At 39.2% G+C, this 20408-nt stretch overlaps 1 protein-coding gene across 2 annotated transcripts; it reads left to right on the plus strand.

Moving 5' to 3' along the window:
- The first annotated feature begins 2834 nt into the window (after positions 1 to 2834).
- smarcd2 (SWI/SNF related BAF chromatin remodeling complex subunit D2) lies at positions 2835 to 17687 on the plus strand. Of its 2 annotated transcripts, XM_033612165.2 has the most exons (13): positions 2837 to 3438; positions 5624 to 5823; positions 7755 to 7797; positions 8121 to 8243; positions 9491 to 9610; positions 10299 to 10394; positions 13147 to 13248; positions 13343 to 13504; positions 13819 to 13916; positions 14190 to 14325; positions 14413 to 14535; positions 16195 to 16296; positions 16420 to 17687. In XM_033612165.2, exons 1-13 carry the CDS (start codon positions 3289 to 3291, stop codon positions 16471 to 16473), a joined length of 1509 nt encoding a protein of 502 aa, XP_033468056.1. In that variant the 5' UTR covers positions 2837 to 3288; the 3' UTR covers positions 16474 to 17687. The 2 variants fall into 2 exon arrangements, with proteins under 2 accessions (XP_078019385.1, XP_033468056.1); XM_078163259.1 differs by having other exon boundaries at positions 2835 to 3438; positions 14190 to 14535.
- Positions 17688 to 20408: the final 2721 nt, after the last annotated feature.

Genomic DNA, 20408 nt, shown 5'->3' on the forward strand with positions numbered 1-20408 from the left:
TTGGTACCTTAAGTAGGCCTATATTTTTGATGCCAACACTTGAATGTGATAAAAGATCTGCCACCGTTGATTAAAACTAGCTCCACCTCGACCAGCTACGACAGTAAAATACTGCATCACTATAAACAACCAGAAAGTAGTATCCATCCGTCCATTTTCATCCGCTTATTCGAGGCCAGGTCGTGGGGGCAGCAGGCCAAGCAAAGCACCCCAGACATCCCTCTCCCCAGCAACACTTTCCAGCTCCTCCTGGGGGACCCCAAGGACAAAGATATGTAGTCCCCCCAGCTTGTTCTGGGTCTGCCCCGGGGCCTCCTGCCAGTGGGATTTGCCTGGAACATCACTAACGGGAGGAGCGATCCTGATCAGATGCCCGAACCACCTCAACTGACCCCTTTCGATGCAAAGGTGCAGTGGCTCTCCTCCGAGCTCCCTTCGGATGTCTGAGCTTCTTACCCTATCTCTAAGGCTGAGCCCAGCCACCCCACAGAGGACACTCATTCTGGCCTCATTGTGTCCATAATATCCATTAGTTTAAGTTACAGTATAATAATCAATACAGGCGTCAGTTTAACTGAAATGTCTGATTCTCTGTGTTCTCTGGGCTTGCTTATGAGCACATATCTTAAGAAATCTCCAAACTTGATCCAGCAGTTTGGCTGAAAAGTGAGTTTTTCTTATCACATTTTAATTAGTTTTTGGATCCATTGGACTACTGTTTTAATACTTCATCTTATTTAAGGAACAAACTGTGGTCCTATGTGCCTTAAGACTAAATAAAGTCTAAGAAAATGCCTGTATCTCAGAAACTTCAAGGAGCACAATCACGTATTTAATATCTGTGACCTCATAACAGGTTTAATAAGATGCACATGTTCAGTGTAAAAAAAATTCACAAAAATTTAATGAAAACAATGTTAGAGATTTTCCACATTTTTAAAAATCCTGACTTTGACTTTTGATAAAAGTGGGATTTTTCAAGTGATCTAAAAATGCCAAAGTTGTACTTTGCCCAAAGTGAGCCTGAGTCTACCAGATTTCAAGATTTCAGACCAATCAGAACAAATGTGCCATTTTCCCTTCTCATATTATCTTTAGTCTTTGGGCACAAATAGTGGATCCAGCGCCGGCCTGTGAGGCCACCTCTGCTGTCCACAAACCTGCTCTTCTGGATTAACGATCAGGCGAAGAAGTTAACCGTCCCAACCCCCAGGGCCCCCAAAGTCCTGGGTTCACTACATTTAAAATTTGCATCCCAAGATGATAACATCAGCTAGGGCAGTTTCTGTATTGTTATTTCATTTTGTGGCCATGTCTTTAATAGAGGCCCTAGTTATAAGTATTTTGTCTTAAATTTGGCTCACATGGTGCATGTAAAGGTTGTTGTGTTTTATCTAATGGCCACAGTCTAATAGACAAACAAGAAAAAACTTGAGCCAGAGAGGATTATTCTACATAAGAATACCAGTTTCACAATACCAAATGGCAAAATGAGAAGGATGAGTGTGCATAGATGCCCATAAATGTTACATTTTAGGGCATAGTCAATGCAAAGTCAGATTTTAAAAGAATGCTTCACCCACAAAATGACCATTTGTAAATCAGTTAGGTGTGCCGTGCTATCTTGGTTTTGTGACTTTTTTTCTTGTATGTCTCCACAGAAAATGGCAAACATATTGATTTATTGATTGATTGGGGACCACATTTAGCAGCAGCAAAACTATATCAAAAAAGCTGTTTGCGAACTCTCACACAACTCGTGCAGTATAATTCAAATCTCATTTATTCAGTCATATGCTCAGTACTTCCTCAACACATGCATTTTTGCTAAAAAAAAAAAGGGGGGAAAAAAGTAGTATGAGAGTCTGGCTTTGAAGAACGCATAGAAAAATTCTACTTTCAGTTCAGTTTTAAATTGTAGAGACTTGAATTATACTACATGAGTTATATGAGTTTGCGAAGAGATGTTTTGATATAGTTTTACTGTTGTTAGACATGGTTACATATCAATCAGTAAATCAATATTTTTGCTGTGTTTTGTGGATGCATGCAAGAAAAGCAGTTTTCTTCATAAATTCAAGGAAACACGACACAACTAATCAATACACAAAAGGTCATTTTGTGTTGAAGTATTCCTTTAATGAAATTAAAAAGTAAAAACTTAATGTCAAGCTTAGCATCCTTTTTAAATTGTTATCACATAGGGGATAAATGTTAGATCAGTTTGTCTGTCAAATGTGTTTTATTTGAGCTTGTCGACAAAGCATGTCACCACATAAATGAGCAAGTACTGTATCTAAATACACATACATGCAGTTCGAACGTAATATGCTCTTTTTCCTTTTTTCTCAACATATACTGAACAGTAATAACTGAGAAAATAAAGTATTCATGCGTACATATACACAATACAATAAGATGAAAAAAAAAATAATAATAATAATAGAATAGAAAAAACGTTATTCAACCCCAAAAGCAATAAGTGCACAAATAGAAATCAAAAATTAAATTAAAATCATAATATCAATAAATAAATAAATAATAAAGGGGAAAGGGGACAATCCTCACCACACCAGCCCTACCCTTCCCTCGCAATGTCAATTTTCGTTCACAGATGATAAGTTAGAGGTGACCAAACCTTGTCAAAATATGGAATTTTGTCCATGACAGTGTATCTTATTCTTTCTAGGTGATGTGTGTTCGTAAGGTCATGACCTTTGCTGTGGGGATTTATTTATTTTTCCAATGCATAAGGAGCAGTTTCTGTTAGATTAGTTGAAGGTTTAGTCGTTTTTGAGCGCTGAAATTTTGAACCTTAAAATTTCCGACAGTCTTGAAGGCATCATTTGGCACCGTGAGTGTAGGCAGTTAGAAGAATACTTGGTAAAGCTTTAGACACTCAATTTATCACAAGTCACGCGCTAGTATGTCTTCCTACGGCCACGCAGCGCAAACAGTTGATAGTTAGCGATGTTAATACTCCAGAACAAGAGGAGGAGAGACGAACAACACAACAACCGCCACTTGCTGCCCAGAAAACAAGCAGTTGTAGGCAGAAGCAGATCCCGGAACTTAAAACGGTCGGAAGCGAGCTAACGTTAGCTAGCTTTTTGTTGACAGTGCGCGTGCTGTCAAACCTGAACACGACCTCGTTAAAAGTAACTGTACTCAGTTAGCGTCATACTTTGGGACTCGTACCGGCGACGGGCAGTTAGCAGCTTCCCAAAGTCGTTTTTGGGGCGAATTTGGTAGAAGTTTCCGACACTTTTAAACCACTTGTGGATCTGGATGATGGCATCAAGAGGAGGATTCACACCGATGAATATGAATGTGAGCCCCATGAATGTTGGGCACGCTGCGGGCATGAGGATGCCAGGTATGCCGCAGGCTCCGGCGGGATACTCCCGGAGCATGACCACCGCTCCCCAGTACCCCCAGGTCGGTTTAATTAATCTTTATTAAACAGAAAAGCTGTGTGTTGAGCTAAAGGTGAGGGTAACGTTTTCTGATAAGTTAATTCCACTATGTCTCCTTAAAGTTTACATAACTTTGGCTGCTTTTCAAAGAACATTCAGTCCTAAATTTAAGTTGAAACAAAAGCACCATAATAAGAAAACCATTAAAGCTTTTAATCTCCAAAATATCAAGGTGTGGACACCACTTCCGCATTTGTAAAGGTAATTACTCCGTGCCACCCATAAATTGAATGCAGCATTTTTAATATGGTGTTCACAGTGATGGATCATTGTGTACCCTTATGTTTGATTATAATTAGTATCACAGGACAATGTTTTGTGCATATGTGAAAGAGACTATCACGTGGCTGCCCTCAGCCTCCTGTCAGTTAGCCTGAAAACAAAAGTAAGTGTATCATCACCACCATCTGTCAGAGCTAAGCCTGCATATATTGTGCCAGTTTTACCACCACCTGCAGCTCCGTGTGGTTTTAAGTTATTATGCACCATTACAGCTGTCTCATGTTTGTTTGTTGGAGCCATATGGGTTCAGATATTTGTTAGTTTTCTGTTAAAGGAGGGATCAGACAAAGTAAGCAGCTGTTAAGCCATATACTTTGATGATAAAGCAATTAAATTTGGTGTATTTCAGACTATACTATGCTTTATACTTAACGTCAGACTACTACACATATATACAAGACATCACAGAAAAAGCACATGCATACACGTCACCAAGGGCGTAGGTTTCACTTCAACATTGACTGGTCCTCTGCCAGAAAACTTTGAGCATCAAGCACTTAATTTCCTGCATCCTGGTGACTTTGTATGCACCAATTTGTGCCTTTTCTGCATCAATTAACTGTGTAAGTGTCTCAAACTTTGTCAAAGTAAAAGTCCTGTGCTACTTTTATGTTTTTATTGGGGTGAGACAAATGCACATGTTCAAAACATTTGAAGGATGACGTGTCTCATGTGTCCCCATGGAAATCTACACTCATGCACGTCACTATGAAACATCACAACTAAAATAGCACTTAGCAAATTGCTGTTCTCTACGTTATCCAGTCTACACATACTGTACATCAGGGCTGGAAGATATGGAGAAAATCAAATATGACAATATTTTTTTTTTTACCACATATCTTAATATCAATATTGCAGCGATGTTGTAGGGTTGAATGTCGGTGCTTTTACAAAACATTTACACAGTCACAATGTCTGATAATGTCAGATATAGACAAATTAGATTTAAGAGTTTTAAAGACATTTATAATACCACTTTAAGTGAAATTTGGGAGCAAACTCTTGATAGAAATACACACTAGTTGTAAAAATATGTTCTTTCCAAGTAAACACATTGAAGTCCGGTCAAAAACCAGAACTGGCCAGCAAAGCCTTATTTTAACGATGTATATTCTTTGTGTGATCTAAATGTATAGAGCAGATGAACTTAAGGTCTTTCCCCCCTTTTAAAATTATGTTTCCCATAACGCCAACACATGAAAGTTAAGCAGTGACATGACTAAAAAACATTTATGACCCATCCAATGTTAATTTAAGACAATTTAATACTTTTTAAAGGCCTTTTATTTTTATTTTTAAAAGTGTATTTAAGACTATTTAAGGACCTGTGGCCACCCTGACAATGAGATTTTCATAAATGATCATCAGTAATGTGGATATAATGACTAAGTAGGTAAAGGCAAATAATAGAGCAGTCTGGCAAATTCAGATAATTACATCACTTTACTGTAAAGCAGCCTTTAAAACCAGGAATAGACACTTACAATATTCCAGTATCCAAACTCTAAGACGATATCTAGCCTTATATCACAGTATTGATGTAATATCACTGTATTTTCCAAACCTACTGTGTATTTATACAAGCATTTTTTCACTGCCTGAGTTGTTTTTATTTACTATGAGTAGTACGTCTGTCCTCCATCTAATTATCCCTAATCTGATATCAAAAACATCACACTTGGAGCGTAAACCCACCTTTTATAAACCAGTACTGCAGGACGAAAAGGTAAACACAATATAAAGCATGCTTATAACAACCCACACTTTCTTTAAAACAAAAGTAGTGAGCACTGGAGAGGTTCAGAGAAAGACACCTGTTTTCTTCACTACTTGAAAATTCTTCTGAACCTTCTTTTCTTCAGCGCCCAGGGATGCCGTCCAACAGAGTGGGAGGCCCCATGGGATCAATGGGGGGTCAGCTGCCTGGTCCTTCTTATGGTGGTGGGAACATGTCCATGCGGCAAGGCATGGGGCCTCCGAGCATGGACGCCTCGAGGAAACGGTTCCTTCATATGCATCAGCAGCAGCAGCAGCAAGAGGCACTGGGAGGCCTAAGACGAGGGTAAATCGTGGAGATGTGAGAGTGTTTGTGTGAGAGGAGGAGAAGAGAGGGAGAGGAATAATGGCAAGGTTGATTGATCAAGACAGCCCAGGGGCCAAACCAGGGAGGTGTAGACTCATATAAAAAGAGATGCTACTTGTTTTCACTGTTGATTAATCTGAGGATTCTTTTCTCGATAAATTCTACAGAATCAGGAAAACATTACAGAAAGGTGACAAGCATTGTTACCAATTAATTGATCTACTCAACAATAAAAAAAATTTGCCAAGCCCCTTTTTACTGTAGCTACAGTAACACAATGAATGAACCATTAATTATTTCCCTGTAATACAGGTGAAATATTGTATATTTTTTTATTCACATCACATTTCTTGCAACATTAACTCAAGGGTGCATATTTTGTTTTAACATTTTAACATGAAACGGAGGTTTGGGGTCCTCAGACAAAAAATTATGAGCATCAAACGCTTAATTTCCTTCATTCTGTTGAATTTTTATGCACTAATTTGTGAATTTTCTGCATCAAATTGAGGTGTTAATGTCTTCAGTTTTGCCAAAATTAAAGTCCTCTGCTAGATTAATGGTTTTAGATATGGTGGTGGATGTGTTCCCTGCGTCTCCTCTGAAATCTTCACTTATGTCTTTCTCCAATTGTAGTGATACAAAACCTCATTTTCTGATGTTGACTGACTAAAACAAACAATGGGTGTGAAGCCATAGCCAAATCAAACAGTTAGGTTTCATCACAGTATTGTTATTTTGTTTTTTAAGATGTAATGATCCCAGAAAAGTGTTCATGAGGATCATGAATTTTTAAAGAGGAGCGCCTCATTATGTGTTTTCTTCCTTTTCTACAAAGCAGGTTTATAGCAAACATGATTACTTTAAGGACCTTACAAGAAATGTTTTCCTCAACCACGACAAAGTGCAGCAGTACGTTGTGTACTTAAATGAACATAATTAAATCCAGCAGGGAATGTTTTTCAAGTAAACCAAGAATTGCATCTTGTTATTGAATTATAAAAATATATTTTCATACATAACCCCGTTGTAGTCATGTAGTCATAAAGAGTCAGTGGCTAATTTTGCCTGTTGTGGCTCGTTAACGATGTAACAATACCGCTTTTCATCTGGGACGTGTTTTTCTCTCTGCGATCTGTTTGTGAAGTCACTGCGCCATTAAAAACACAGCTCAGATCACACAGACACGAGGATAGAGTATCTCATGACTGGTCTCTGCGTTCAAAGCAGCACACACGACTCGTGGGTATTTTTGACTTCAAACTGCTCAGTGATGCCACGCTCGTAAATGTGGTGATCCGTGATGTGAGGCAGCTTTACAGCCTCGTCCACAATGAACCTCTTGTCTTCTCGAGCGTCATCTCATAACAAAATCCTCAGTAAAGGCAGACTGATGTTCCACAGCGCTTGAAGCAACAATCTAAATTGTCATTAAAGAGCTCGGGAATTAGATTTAGTCACTCTGAGGGGGAACTGTGTAATTTAATTAGAAAAAACAAAATGGCTTTTATGAAGTCAGCTCAGTGATGATGAGTCAGAGCTTAAGGTGCTCATTAGGGGCGACTGAATGAAGATTCTGTTATTGCACTGTGAAGATTTAACAAATAATTAATAACACGATGAAGTGAATGAGGTCTTTCTGTTAATCCTGTGTGTGGTCAGGTTCTTAAAAATTAGTTAATGGAGGTCACACTTTTGAAAGGGTAGCTGCTAAATGGTGACACAACACTTATGTCCTTGTTTGACTAAGAAATATTTTCAGCCTTTGGATTTTGGATGTATTTCAGAGAAAGCACATGGTTTATGTTTCGGTCAATTCATGTATGAGTGGGGTTTTTTGTTTTGGCAAAATAAACATATTTAATACTTTGGAAATCGTCTTGTTTATTATCTTTACTGTGTGATTTCAGGGCAAAGAGACGCAAGATGGCGGACAAGGTTCTTCCTCAGCGGGTAAGAAAGTTTTGACCCGCTGAATCATACTTAAGGTGGATTTAGTGTTGCATCGATTTGAGATTGTCATGGTATATCTCTCAGAAAACGTTACACTTTATTATAGTTGAAACTTGAAATCTTTTTTTCTTAATGAAAGCCTCTTTAAAAAGTAAAATAAAATAGAATAAAGGTAAGATTCTCGGTTGCTTTTCCCTTTTCAATACTCTACATAAGCAAATGTATACGTTATCCAAAGTGTCAGTTGCAGCCTTAGATGGATTCAGTTCATTTACAGTTGGCTGTATTGCCGATATATTCATGTCCTGCTGTTTGCTCTCTAGATCCGAGACCTGGTCCCAGAGTCCCAGGCCTACATGGATCTCTTGGCGTTTGAAAGGAAACTGGATCAGACCATCGCCCGAAAGCGTATGGAGATTCAGGAAGCCATCAAGAAACCCATTATGGTACCTCTTCATAATGAGTACATTGTCTGACTCTAAAGTGATGAAAAGGACATTTTGAGACGACTTTACAGCTTAATGAAGTGCTTCCTAGTCACAAGTTTAACAATTTTAAGGCTGTATTACATGCATGCATCATTTCCTTTGAGTCCCTCTTTCTCAGGGAGGTAGTTTATCTGAATCCAGTATAGAGAGGGAGTTTAAACATTCTGTATACGACATTCAGAGCATTAATATAAAAGCAAACTACTATTTGCAAGGCAAAGATATGGTAGAGTGTTGGCGTCCTGAGCAGAGAATAAAGTCACGCTCTCTTTGTGTGTGTACAGTAATCCGAGCTGCTCTGTGGTTCATTGTCGTAAACCGATCCAGCCGTACTCGCATGTTAGTGTATGTGTGTAACCCACTGGCTAGCTCATCACCACAGCTGTGCACAGCATTCATACGGTGGTTACTGCCGATTCTGCAAAGGCATCATCATGTAATCATCAGCACTGTTGCCATTATTTAGCGCTGTTTTTTGTAGTTAGCATTAGCTGCTAACCACCGAGTCAGCCACCTCCATGTTGAGAACAGTTTCCAGACAACTCATACACTAAATTCTGCCTTAAAGGTCCAGAGTGTAGGATCTAGTGCCATCTAGTGGTGAGGTTACAGAACTGAACTTTCTCCCATGTGTCAAGCATGTAGGAGAATTTCGGTAGCCGATGCGAAAACACTAACAGCCCTATGTAGAGTCAGTGTTTGGTTTGTCTGTTATGTGCTACTGTAGAACAACATGGCGGACTCTGTAGAAGAGGACCTGCTCTTTTTGTAGAAATAAACAGCTCAATCTAAGCTAACGAAACACAACGATTGTTAGTTTCAGGTGATTATAGACGAAGGAAAACATGGTTATGAATATTATGTACCACTTCTGACAGTAGATGCCACTAAATCCTACACACAGGACCTTTAAATACATTGACTAGCCTTTGGAAAACAAATGAAGGAATGCCGCCTATAAATAGTTAAAAAAAAAAAAATAGTTTGATTTCATAAGTATCTCAAGGATCATGACTCAGACTGTCTTGATTGACCAATGTATGACTTCCATGTTTGGTGAAGATCTGTCTTCTCCATTCAACAGGAGCAGTTTTAAAAGAGTCTTATTCCCAGATGAATCTATAGGAATTTGTATAATTTTTTGTTTGATAAACAGTTCTGACTGAAGCTCCTGATATATCTGCTTGTTCATCTCCATGGCGCAGCAAAAACGCAAGCTCAGGATCTACATTTCGAACACGTACACACCCAGCAAGCCGGAGGGCGAGGAGGCCGAGAAGGTGTCCTCTTGGGAACTGAGAGTGGAGGGAAAACTTCTGGAGGAAGTACGTGAGAAACTCTTTTCATTTGGATCTCCTCACTCTGTTTCACCATTGTCCCAGTGTGGTCTGATTCCAAGTATTTCAGTCCGTGTTATTGTGTTTCTGAAAACTTCAGTCACTCAGTTCTGGTTGGCCTCTGTCTTTGGCTCAGACCACGCAACCAGATGTGTGTTTACAGCTCTCCCCACTCCACCCCACAACTCCTCACACACACACACACACACACACACACACACTAGCTCATGTTCTCTTTCTGAAACAAGGAATTGAAACCACTGGCCGTTACATACCATGAGCTGACAAGCCTCCCCTCCCTCCATCAATTCCAGCTCAACTTGTTGTGTCATCTGAGGCCACATGAAGGAGTTTTTTTTTTTTTTCCAGTTAATTTTTCTCCTCTGGCTGATTTGGTTTAGGCATGCGTAGGAGTCGTGCATGGAGTAATAGAAGAAGAAAAGGGATGTGAGGGAAGGAGTGAAAGGGGTCATGTTGTGCAAACAGACTTAAACAGGCCGTTGGAGAGAGTGGGGGCGTAACAGCTTTTTCTACTCGTCTAGTTTTGTGCTTCGCCACCCCCAAAGTGGTCAGAGCTAAACAATGCAGCTGCACAGAATGACACAGCACAGTGAGAAGACAAAGATAGATACCAATCTTTTTGCTTTGTCTTTTAACACTTTCTCTTTGTCCCTAGCCTGGCAAGCAGAAGAGGAAGTTCTCGTCTTTCTTTAAAAGCCTGGTGATTGAGCTCGATAAGGAGCTCTATGGACCTGACAACCACTTAGTAGAGGTATGACGTCATTTTGAAGGAACATTTTAAGAGCACGAACACCAAAATGTTCTGCTGTTGGTTCAACAGCCCCAGTACACTTCTTTTTTAGCTCTGGTCAGTAAGTGGAGTTCAGCTGGAAACATTAAAACTTTTTGAAGCAATCATTTCTTTGATTAAGAGCTCTTGAATCTGGAAGATGTCCCACCATGTTCAGTCCAACCTCTTGTGAGTTAAGTTTGAATTAATCCACAGACAGGATTAAACCAGCCCTTTATATCAGTATATCAGTTTGTTTGTTACTATGTTCTTTCATATCTTTTTTATTGCTGTACAAAAACATGTTTTGGCGTGGTCAAGAGTCCAGTTTACATAATCTGGCTCAGAGCTCTGAGGGGTCTGGTTTTCAACACCCATTCCTGAACTTCAACTGGACACGCAATACCGCACCCACTCCACCACCCACACTTATGACCAGTTAGTTGTGCAACGCGACCCAATCCGCTGCCTGACCTGAAACCACAAATTCTATAATAACCATGCGGCGTTTAAATAATTCGGTCAAGCAGCATGTTTTTTTTTCCTAGCAATATCTTTATTAAATGTCAAATACTTTGTAAGAAAAGCGAAGCAACTGTGTTCTCGTCTAAAAGAATATCAAAAGCACAGAGATTATTGTTCAACAACCTTCCGTTGTTCCGTTACATTTCAGACATTTTTAAGACAACAAAATGCAAACAACAATAATAAAAAAAAATTTAATTAAACATAATAAAATCAAAGAAACCAATAAAAGACGAGGGTTCCAATATTGTTATATTCATGTAGTTCTTTTATTGTTTGTACCTTGCATCAAACTCAAAGACATAGTTCACATGGAACATACCAGTACAATTAAGTATTAAACAGGGTTCAATACTTAAATCAACATTCTCCATATATTGTAGAAAATGACTCCAAATGATTTTAAAGAGTGATTGTTTCCCTTTAATGATGTATGTAATCTTTTTCAGAGGTAGACTTATGGATAACTCTTTAATCCAATGAATTAACTTTGGTTTACTGGTCTTTTTCCAAGAGAGTGAGAACTCTTTTTGCAAGCAGCAGACAGAGACTCAGGCAGCATGTTTAATGTGATCATTTTGGCATTTTGGCATTTTGGCATTTGGCATTTCATACAAATGAAACTGAGATATTAGTATTTAAACAGTGTTCCCACAGTCATGGAAAAAGTTGTGGAATTTCATTACCACATTTTCCAGGCCTGGAAAAATTATGGAATTAGTAAAAATCATTGAAAGTTTTAGAATTTTTTTTAATGTTTAATAAAATCACTGCATGAAATCCTCCATGTATAACCTTCCACCTAATGTAATATAATGGCAAATGTATTTTTTGTAACTGTCAAGGTAGCGTAGCTCTAATATGTGTCGATGTGTGACATTTTGTTCACCATCACTTAAGTTTCTTCATTTTGTCCTGGCGTTGCCTCTTTCTCTTCATGTTTTCCAGCTGGCTGAAATTATTTTTTAACAGAGTTTAAATCTGATATATTTGGAGTAACGCCTGGCAAGTGGGGCAAGAGAAAAAATCATTATGACCCGATAATGATTTTTTCTTAAAAATCACGTAAAAGTTCTGCAATTTTGTCAGTGAAAATGTGTGGGCACCCTTTTTAAAACGAAGGTAATTCAGGAAATAAAATTTAAATGAATGTTTTTTGCTTATTCTAATAATATTGAGCAGCACATCTCCACAGTCAACATGCCTGTCAGTGTCCCACCTGATTATTCCAGGTGGCGTAGAAGACAGAGCCCACATACAAAGTCAGAGGATTCAAACAGTAAAATATTAAATTAGATTATTATTATTAGCATTTTATTGTAATATATTAATGATTCATCCAACATCCGCGATCAGACCCACAAGGCCTTTTTCCACCCAGGTCTGAGCCTGGAACAAAAAAAACAAAAAAAACCATCTGCAAATCACCTTTTTCGCAGGTCCCCCAACCTGATGCAGGATTCTGGTTTGGCTTGTCACTGGTTGTGTATTGTTTTAAATATCCCTGTCGCTACTTGAAACTAGTCTCCCATAGCCGGACCTTTCTTCGTACTTTGTTTTAGTGCTATGTATGAAACAACAACCTCCCAGCTAGCAACCTACACGCTAAAATGCCCTTTAATGTATTATTTGGTGTTTTCTTTTGAGGGGAATTTGGCCATTTTTATGTCAGTCCTCGTCTCCCAAACAATATCCTTCTCAACACAGCTTGGCACTGCCCCAGATGATTGTGATTGGTTTAGGTTTCAAGTTTATTTCATTTATATAGCTCTTTAAAAAAGCAAAACAGGTTTTGCACCAGAGTACCCAACAAAGACAGACATGTATGTATACACATACAAGCTTATAGACATAACAGTGTATTTAAAGAAACACAAACAACCCAGTGTTTTGTCCTTAGTGTGAAATTATGATGTGTTCAGCCAGACTCGTCTCCAGAGCTGGCACAGCAGGAGATAGGTCAGGCTTTGCAAGGCTGAATTTACATAACTGAGTATCTCTTAGACAAAAACAACAGTGGTGAAAGAAAGAATGTATGGTCATAGATACCTAATGATTGCACCAATTAATAAAACTGGGACCTAACCAGTATCTGTGGAAGAGTAAGCAGAGGGCTTTAATGAATGTAACATTTTATTGTATTAATGTATTTTAGTTTGGATTGATTATACCAAATGAATAAATCTGATCTCTTTCCTTCATCTTTCAGTGGCACAGAATGCCCACCACTCAGGAGACCGACGGTTTCCAGGTCAAAAGGCCCGGCGACGTGAATGTTAAATGCACCCTCCTGCTCATGCTTGACCACCAGGTACCACCACTTTGCTGTCATCATCTCTCCAACAGTCTTATGCCTTGCTTACCTTTTTTATGTCTAACCACTGCTGTCTTTGTCTTCTCTTCAGCCCCCTCAGTACAAACTGGACCCGCGGTTGGCTCGCCTGCTGGGTGTGCACACTCAGACGCGGGCCAGCATCATGCAAGCTCTCTGGCTCTACATCAAGAACAACAAGCTGCAGGACTGTCATGAGAAGGAGTACATCAACTGCAACCGCTACTTCAGACAGGTAAAGGAAGGGTTTGGAGGCTACCACTTATCCCAGTTTGCTTTGACATTTGAAAATGCTGTCAAAATCATTTTGTATGTGTATTATATCAACAATCAGTGTATGCATACAAACACCTAACTTGTTTCCTAAATAAGTAAATGTATACAGTCAATCATTTGTAGCTTCACACTGCACTCCACGACTTCTGTAGCTCATATACAGATATTATACTGGGCTTTAAATGTTTTAATGCTTGTAGGGAGACTAAGGGATAACAAGCGTTACCTTCAGCCTGTCAAACGTGCTCTGTGTTCTATCTAAATGCTGTCCAGATCTTTGGCTGTCCTCGCATGAGGTTCTCAGAGATTCCCATGAAACTGGCCGGCCTGCTGCAGCACCCTGACCCCATCATCATCAATCACATGATTAGGTATGGGAGTGTGGATCGTTATCCCTCTGTGTGTGTGTGTGTGTGTGTGTGTGTGTGTGTGTGTGTGTGTGTGTGTGTGTGCTCTGTCGGGATCTCATTTATTATTAGAAAAACTTGGAAGTGTTTTTCTAAAAATGTAGAATTTCTCAAAGTATCTCCAAAGACTTGAAATGTATTCCTGGTCTGCACTACAAGTCTGCATCAACATCTCTCCTCCTCCCTTATCTCATTTCAACTTGAATTCTGTTGTGCCGTCTGTGCGTCTCTGAGCAGTGTGGACCCCACAGATCAGAAGAAGACGGCGTGCTATGACATTGATGTGGAGGTGGATGACCCACTGAAGGGCCAAATGACCAGTTTCCTGTCCTCTACAACCAACCAGCAGGAAATTGCTGCACTGGAGATGAAGGTATGTCCTGTCTGTCAGTCACAGCTGCCTGCACCTCACTGGCCTTTCAGGATAAATATACATTTGTGCTGGTTGTGTTCACCGCAGATCCATGAGACGATTGAGTACATCAACCAGCTGAAGACTGAGAGGGACTTCATGCTGAGCTTCAGTAACAATCCACAGGACTTCATCCAGGACTGGCTCAAGTCTCAGTGCAGAGATCTGAAGGTAAACATTTGCTCCTGCTACTAATCTACTGTGTGTGTTTCTCCACAGGATGTCTCACGCTGCTGTTTATTTTACACACAGTATTGCTCAAATACATTATGTTTTCAAGTATACCAACCACAGTTTGAGCTGTTTTTGTTTTTTAGGAAAATATTTGTCAGAGTAGTTCAGTATGGTTGCACTGCAGGTATCAGAAGCTCTGTTTCCACCGAGCAGTACGGTACAGTTCCAGTATCATCACGATTATCTTCATGACAACCTCAACAAATGTTTGTCTTTGTTTACATATTTTGTGCAGTCAGTTGTTCGCTTTCCCAAATGTAGAGTTATTTCAAAATGCTTTTGAAAGCATTTTGCAGGGGAGGAAAAAAGCATTTCCTGGCATAAGTTTCCCAATATTTAATAAAAACATGCTCCAAAATGAAAAAACTAGCTGTTATGCGAGGGTAATTTGTGACCGGTTCACTGAGGAAAATTAACAGCGGACAGATGCTATAATTACACACACCTGTGCTGAATCAAACTGAACAAAAGGACATATTTAAACAGAGCTTCAATGGTCAGATGGAAGCAGACGGGAGCTAAATTAAAATCATTTGCTCAGATTAAATGGAGAGACCTCAATGCCTTGTCTGCCAAAATAAATTGACCATTTAATACATTATTTTGGTGTTCGCAGGGCTGCCCCTGACCAAATTGGGGCCCTAAGCGAAATTTTATTTGGAGGCCCCCATCCCAAATGTATCATAGGTACAAAATGGCCATACAACAACTTGCCATTTAACTTGACAATCTTTACTGGCAATAACAAATGTACTGTAGATATAGTAGTTTGGCTGTATGAGTCAAATAAAATAAAAAATTCAACCTGAAATAAATAAATAAATATTAAATAAAAATAACTTCAAACTGAAATAAAGAAATAAACAAATCTGAGTCACAAATAGCCAGTTACTCATCAAAAGAAAGTAATTTCCACCACCTCAATCCCCCACCCTTGATTAAACACTGAAAATAAAATAAAAGAGGGAGACAGGTTTTTCCTGTTTAATCTTATTTTGTTATATTTCTCCCTCAGCCCTCCGCCTCTCCCACCTTAATTAAACACTGAAAACAGAGATAAAATACAGAGACATTCTTTTCTATTTTCATCTTATTTAGCTATATTTCTCCCTCTCCCCTCTCTGGGAACAACCGACCTCCCGCCCCGCACATTCCCCCGAGGCTCGGGTCTCCCCCTCCGTGGAGCCCGCCCGCCCTCCCGTCCCCGCACACACTCCTGAGGCTCTTTTGGACGACATGTCGACAACTCTTCACCTGCTGCAGCTCTGCAAGTGCCTGCCAGCGCACCCCTCTTATTGTTAAGATGTCGAGTGCTGTCAATCATTGCAGCGACGCATGGGCGGTCAGGTCTTTTCTCTCCTTCCTCGAGCTGATTCTATGCGCGCCTCACGGTAGCTCATGTGCGCATCCATTGCGCATATGCGCAAATGCGTCCCCTTGCGCAAAATGTGGCCCCCCATGGAAGATGAGGCCCTACGCACAGCGCGTGTTCTACGTTTAGGGAGGGGCGGCCCTGGGTGTTCGGAATTTAAACTGTGTTCTGTATTCATGATATTGTGGTTCCTCGTGTTCAGTGATATTTTTTTTTGCCATCAGTTGATGACAGATGTGACAGGAAACCCAGAGGAGGAGAGGAGGTCTGAGTTCTACCAGGCGCCCTGGGTACCAGAGGCAGTGGGCAGATACGTTTACTCCAAAGTAAGGAATTACACAGCCTAATGTGCTGCTGAACAGAGCACATGTTTGATATATGTTTTATTGGAAGGTGTAGATTGTCATTAGTTTTTGAATGCACTAACAATATCTGTATCTTTGTCTCAGGTGCAGCAGAGGAGGCAGGAGCTGGAGCAGGTGTTGGGCATCCGACTCACCTAAAGACATACTCCAGAGACGTAGTTTATTTGCCAGACGTTAACGTCTGCACAATCGAAATTGGAATTTGCTTAAAGAGAAATAAGCTAATGCTGCAGCTTAAATGTTCACAAAGCCATCCTCACTGACATGGTATCATAACCCAGCTTCTAAGTGGGATACATATAAGATAACAGTTCTAAAATCAAAGTATACGGGACCAAAGTGATGATTAACACGTCCCTTATCATATGTTTGCCTTGCATTGTCTTGTCATGTTGAGCCTGTTCAAATAACCGCTGCCTTGTTTTGCAATATGTTTTGTTTATGGTACAATATGCTTATATTTTAAGCATCGGTGCTGTCGAGGTGTTTTTCACCAACACATTGTGTGCTGTTTTGAAAAGGTCTTTTTACCGTCATGTGTGAAAGCCATAACCTTTAGAAAGGAACAATGCCTAGTGAGAAATATATATGTTGTGTTTTTTTTAATTCAAAAACAAATTTAGAAAATACGGATTATTTTCTGGAAAAACAGGAACAAGAGTGATGTCTGATGACTTGGATAGGAACACATAAGAAGCCTTTTACACCAACAATATTTTTTTTTGCTGTTTTTATATATATATATATATATATATATATATATATATATTGGTGGATATATAATTTGAAATTTGAAAGCAGGATTTTCAGGACAGCTCTCCTTTGGGAAAAGCTTGAGCTCCTTATTTGAGTCCACTCTGTCCAGCTGTAACTCAGCAGCTTTTTTTTGTACTTCTTGGATGTTTACATGCTGTTTTTATTTGTTATTGGGGGTCTTTAATGCCAGGAAGAGGAACAGTGGCTGGCTCTTTGGATTGAAGGGAAGATCCAAACCTCGGAAGAAGGTTACCTGGTGTTAATGAAATAGGCAGTTGTAGCGTGTCACTTAAAATGCACCGAATTGTTTTGTACAGTTTATATTTTCCCGAGCTAACTTTTCATTGAAATGCTATTTTGTTAAGGTTTTTGTATGAGAGGGTTTTCTGGATCTCTTTAAACATTCTGTGTTAACAGATTTCACTGTGCCAAAATTTGTTTTGTGAAGTAGGCACTTATAATTTGAGAATTGTTGTGTATAAATATTTTGTTGTACAGCCTCTTTTTAAAATGTTTGCATGTTGTGTATCAATCAAATGCCTTTATCTTTTATACATTTGGAGTTTTTTTTTACAATAAATATACTTAGAAATGTCTGTTATTTCATGATATCCCAAAAAGGAACCTGTGTCATATAAAATGTTTTTTTTTCCATGGCAGTGTTAAAATTGATAGCGTAGGCTTATATTCATATCTTTGACTGCGCAGCCTCAGCTGTATGATAAAAGCTGGACTGGTTCCATTAGTGTGCATGTTGGGGCTGGTCGAAGAGCTCAGGGGCCTCAGAGCAGCAGTTTCAACAGGTATGGCTCGTCTTACCTGTCTCGTGTTTCCCAACCCGTAAATAACGGTCAAAAGCAAATACACCCCTCACTCTTAACAGATTTGCATCTCAGCTTGTAAGGTCAAAATGGTTCAAAGCAAAGTATGACAGCAGCTATTAAATTTGTTGATAGATTGTACATGTGTTTGTAAGAGTAAATTAAGCTTTTTAATTAGAGGAAGTAAAGTGAGTCAAAATTACTTTAAGTTGTTAGGATAATGACAGGAGCAAAAGTCAGAGGAAACCTCAGTTTACAGTTGGGACTGAAAAAGATTTCTTTTTAAATTCCCATCACAGGGCCCTTGTGCCTGGAGTGATGTTTTTTGTGACCTACTGTAGGAGGCTAACTGAAGAGACCAATCATCCAAAGAAACAGTGACATCTAGTAATTATTTTTGCACAACATACCTAAACCAAATGGTAAAGAAAGCTCAATCAGGTTGAGTTGAGCTCGGCACATTTTACATTAAGATACAGTGACTCAAAATGTGCTCTACCACACGGCTGAGTGGAACGTTAAAAGGTTAAAGGTAGGCTTTTTTTTTTTTTTTTTGGACATGTTATAGTTTCAGAGAACGTACTTAACAACTTTATGTAAGTTTATACAAAAGTAAAAGACTACTAAGGGTCAAATACACTGCCTGGCCAAAAAAAAAGTCGCCACCTGGATTTAACTAAGCAAATAGGTACGAGCCTCCTATTGGATAATTACTGCATGGGCAATTATCTTTCAGCTGGCAACAAGTTATTTAACCCCAACTGGTGCAATGAGTTGCTTCTCATTTCCTAAACAACCATGTCGAAAGACACATCCCGTGGTCGTGGAAAAGATGTTAGTCTGTTTGAGAAGGGTCAAATCATTGGCATGCATCAAGCAGAGAAAACATCTAAGGAGCCTGCACAAACTACTAAAATTGGGTTAAGAACTGTCCAACGCATTATTAAAAACTGGAAGGATAGTGGGGACCCATCGTCTTCGAGGAAGAAATGTGGCCGGAAAAAAATCCTCAATGATCGTGATCGGCAATCACTTAAACGTTTGGTGAGATCAAATCGAAGAAAAACAACAGTAGAACTCAGGGCTATGTTTAATAGTGAAAGTAAGAGCATTTCCACACGCACAATGCGAAGGGAACTCAAGGGACTGGGACTGAACAGCTATGTAGCCTTAAGAAAACCACTAATCAGTGAGGCTAACCGGAAAAAAAGGCTTCAATTTGCTAGGGAGCATAAAGATTGGACTCTGGAGCAATGGAAGAAGGTCATGTGGTCTGATGAGTCCAGATTTACCCTGTTCCAGAGTGATGGGCGCATCAGGGTAAGAAGAGAGGCAGATGAAGTGATGCACCCATCATGCCTAGTGCCTACTGTACAAGCCTGTGGGGGCAGTGTTACGATCTGGGGTTGCTGCAGTTGGTCAGGTCTAGGTTCAGCAACAGTATGTGCTCAAAGAATGAGGTCAGCTGACTACCTGAATATACTGAATGACCAGGTTATTCCATCAATAGATTTCTTCCCTGATGGCACGGGCATATTCCAAGATGACAATGCCAGGATTCATCGGGCTCAAATTGTGAAAGACTGGTTCAGGGAGCATGAGACATCATTTTCACACATGGATTGGCCACCACAGAGTCCAGACCTTAACCCCATTGAGAATCTTTGGGATGTGCTGGAGAAGGCTTTGCGCAGCGGTCAGACTCTACCATCATCAATGCAAGATCTTGGTGAAAAATTAATGCAACACTGGATGGAAATAAATCTTGTGACATTGCAGAAGCTTATCGAAACAATGCCACAGCGAATGCGTGCCGTAATCAAAGCTAAAGGCGGTCCAACAAAATATTAGAGTGTATGACCTTTTTTTTTGGTGGTGACTTTTTTTTTGGCCAGGCAGTGTATAAAAGGTGGTGAAGCTGAGTTAATATAATTAAAATTGACAATTTTCTACAAAATAAATGATCATTCATTCCATTCATTGTTGTTAAGTGATACATTTAATGTCATCCATTATATATATATATATATATATATATATATATATATATATATATATGCTGAAATCATTTTGTTAGTATGTAGGTAGTGATGCTAAGATAATAAATTCACAATTATTATGAGATAAAAAAGGATGATATTTCTCTTCTGCTCCTACCACATATTCAATGATATTCCATTATATGTTTGATGAAAAAAAAAATGTAAGTATTAGTATAAGAGTTTTCACTATTTCTGAGATGTTTTCAAAATACTGTAAAGGTAAATATCTAGAATAAATTTGTGGAAATAATACTTATATTGATACTACGAATAATTCCATGGTTTAGTTTAGTTTAGTTTATTAAGAAGGGACAGTGCAAATGAATAAATACCCATGGTATAAAAATGCCAGAATTTTTCATCCGTAGTCCCTTGGCCAAGATGTTACACAAGGCTACCTAATGTACAACAAAGCACAGAAAACAAATAAAAAATGAACAAAACAATACAAAAC

The sequence above is a fragment of the Epinephelus lanceolatus genome, chromosome 21 (assembly GCF_041903045.1).
Source record: "Epinephelus lanceolatus isolate andai-2023 chromosome 21, ASM4190304v1, whole genome shotgun sequence".
Lineage (NCBI taxonomy): Eukaryota > Metazoa > Chordata > Actinopteri > Perciformes > Serranidae > Epinephelus > Epinephelus lanceolatus.

Excerpts from the sequence above, each read along its gene's own strand:
- smarcd2 (XM_078163259.1), top strand. The coding sequence starts at position 3,289 with ATGATGGCATCAAGAGGAGGATTCACACCGATGAATATGAATGTGAGC. Across the intron at positions 13,917-14,189 it reads ATCATCAATCACATGATTAG|TGTGGACCCCACAGATCAGA; the intron begins GTATGGGAGTGT and ends GTCTCTGAGCAG. Across the intron at positions 16,297-16,419 it reads GCAGATACGTTTACTCCAAA|GTGCAGCAGAGGAGGCAGGA; the intron begins GTAAGGAATTAC and ends TCTTTGTCTCAG.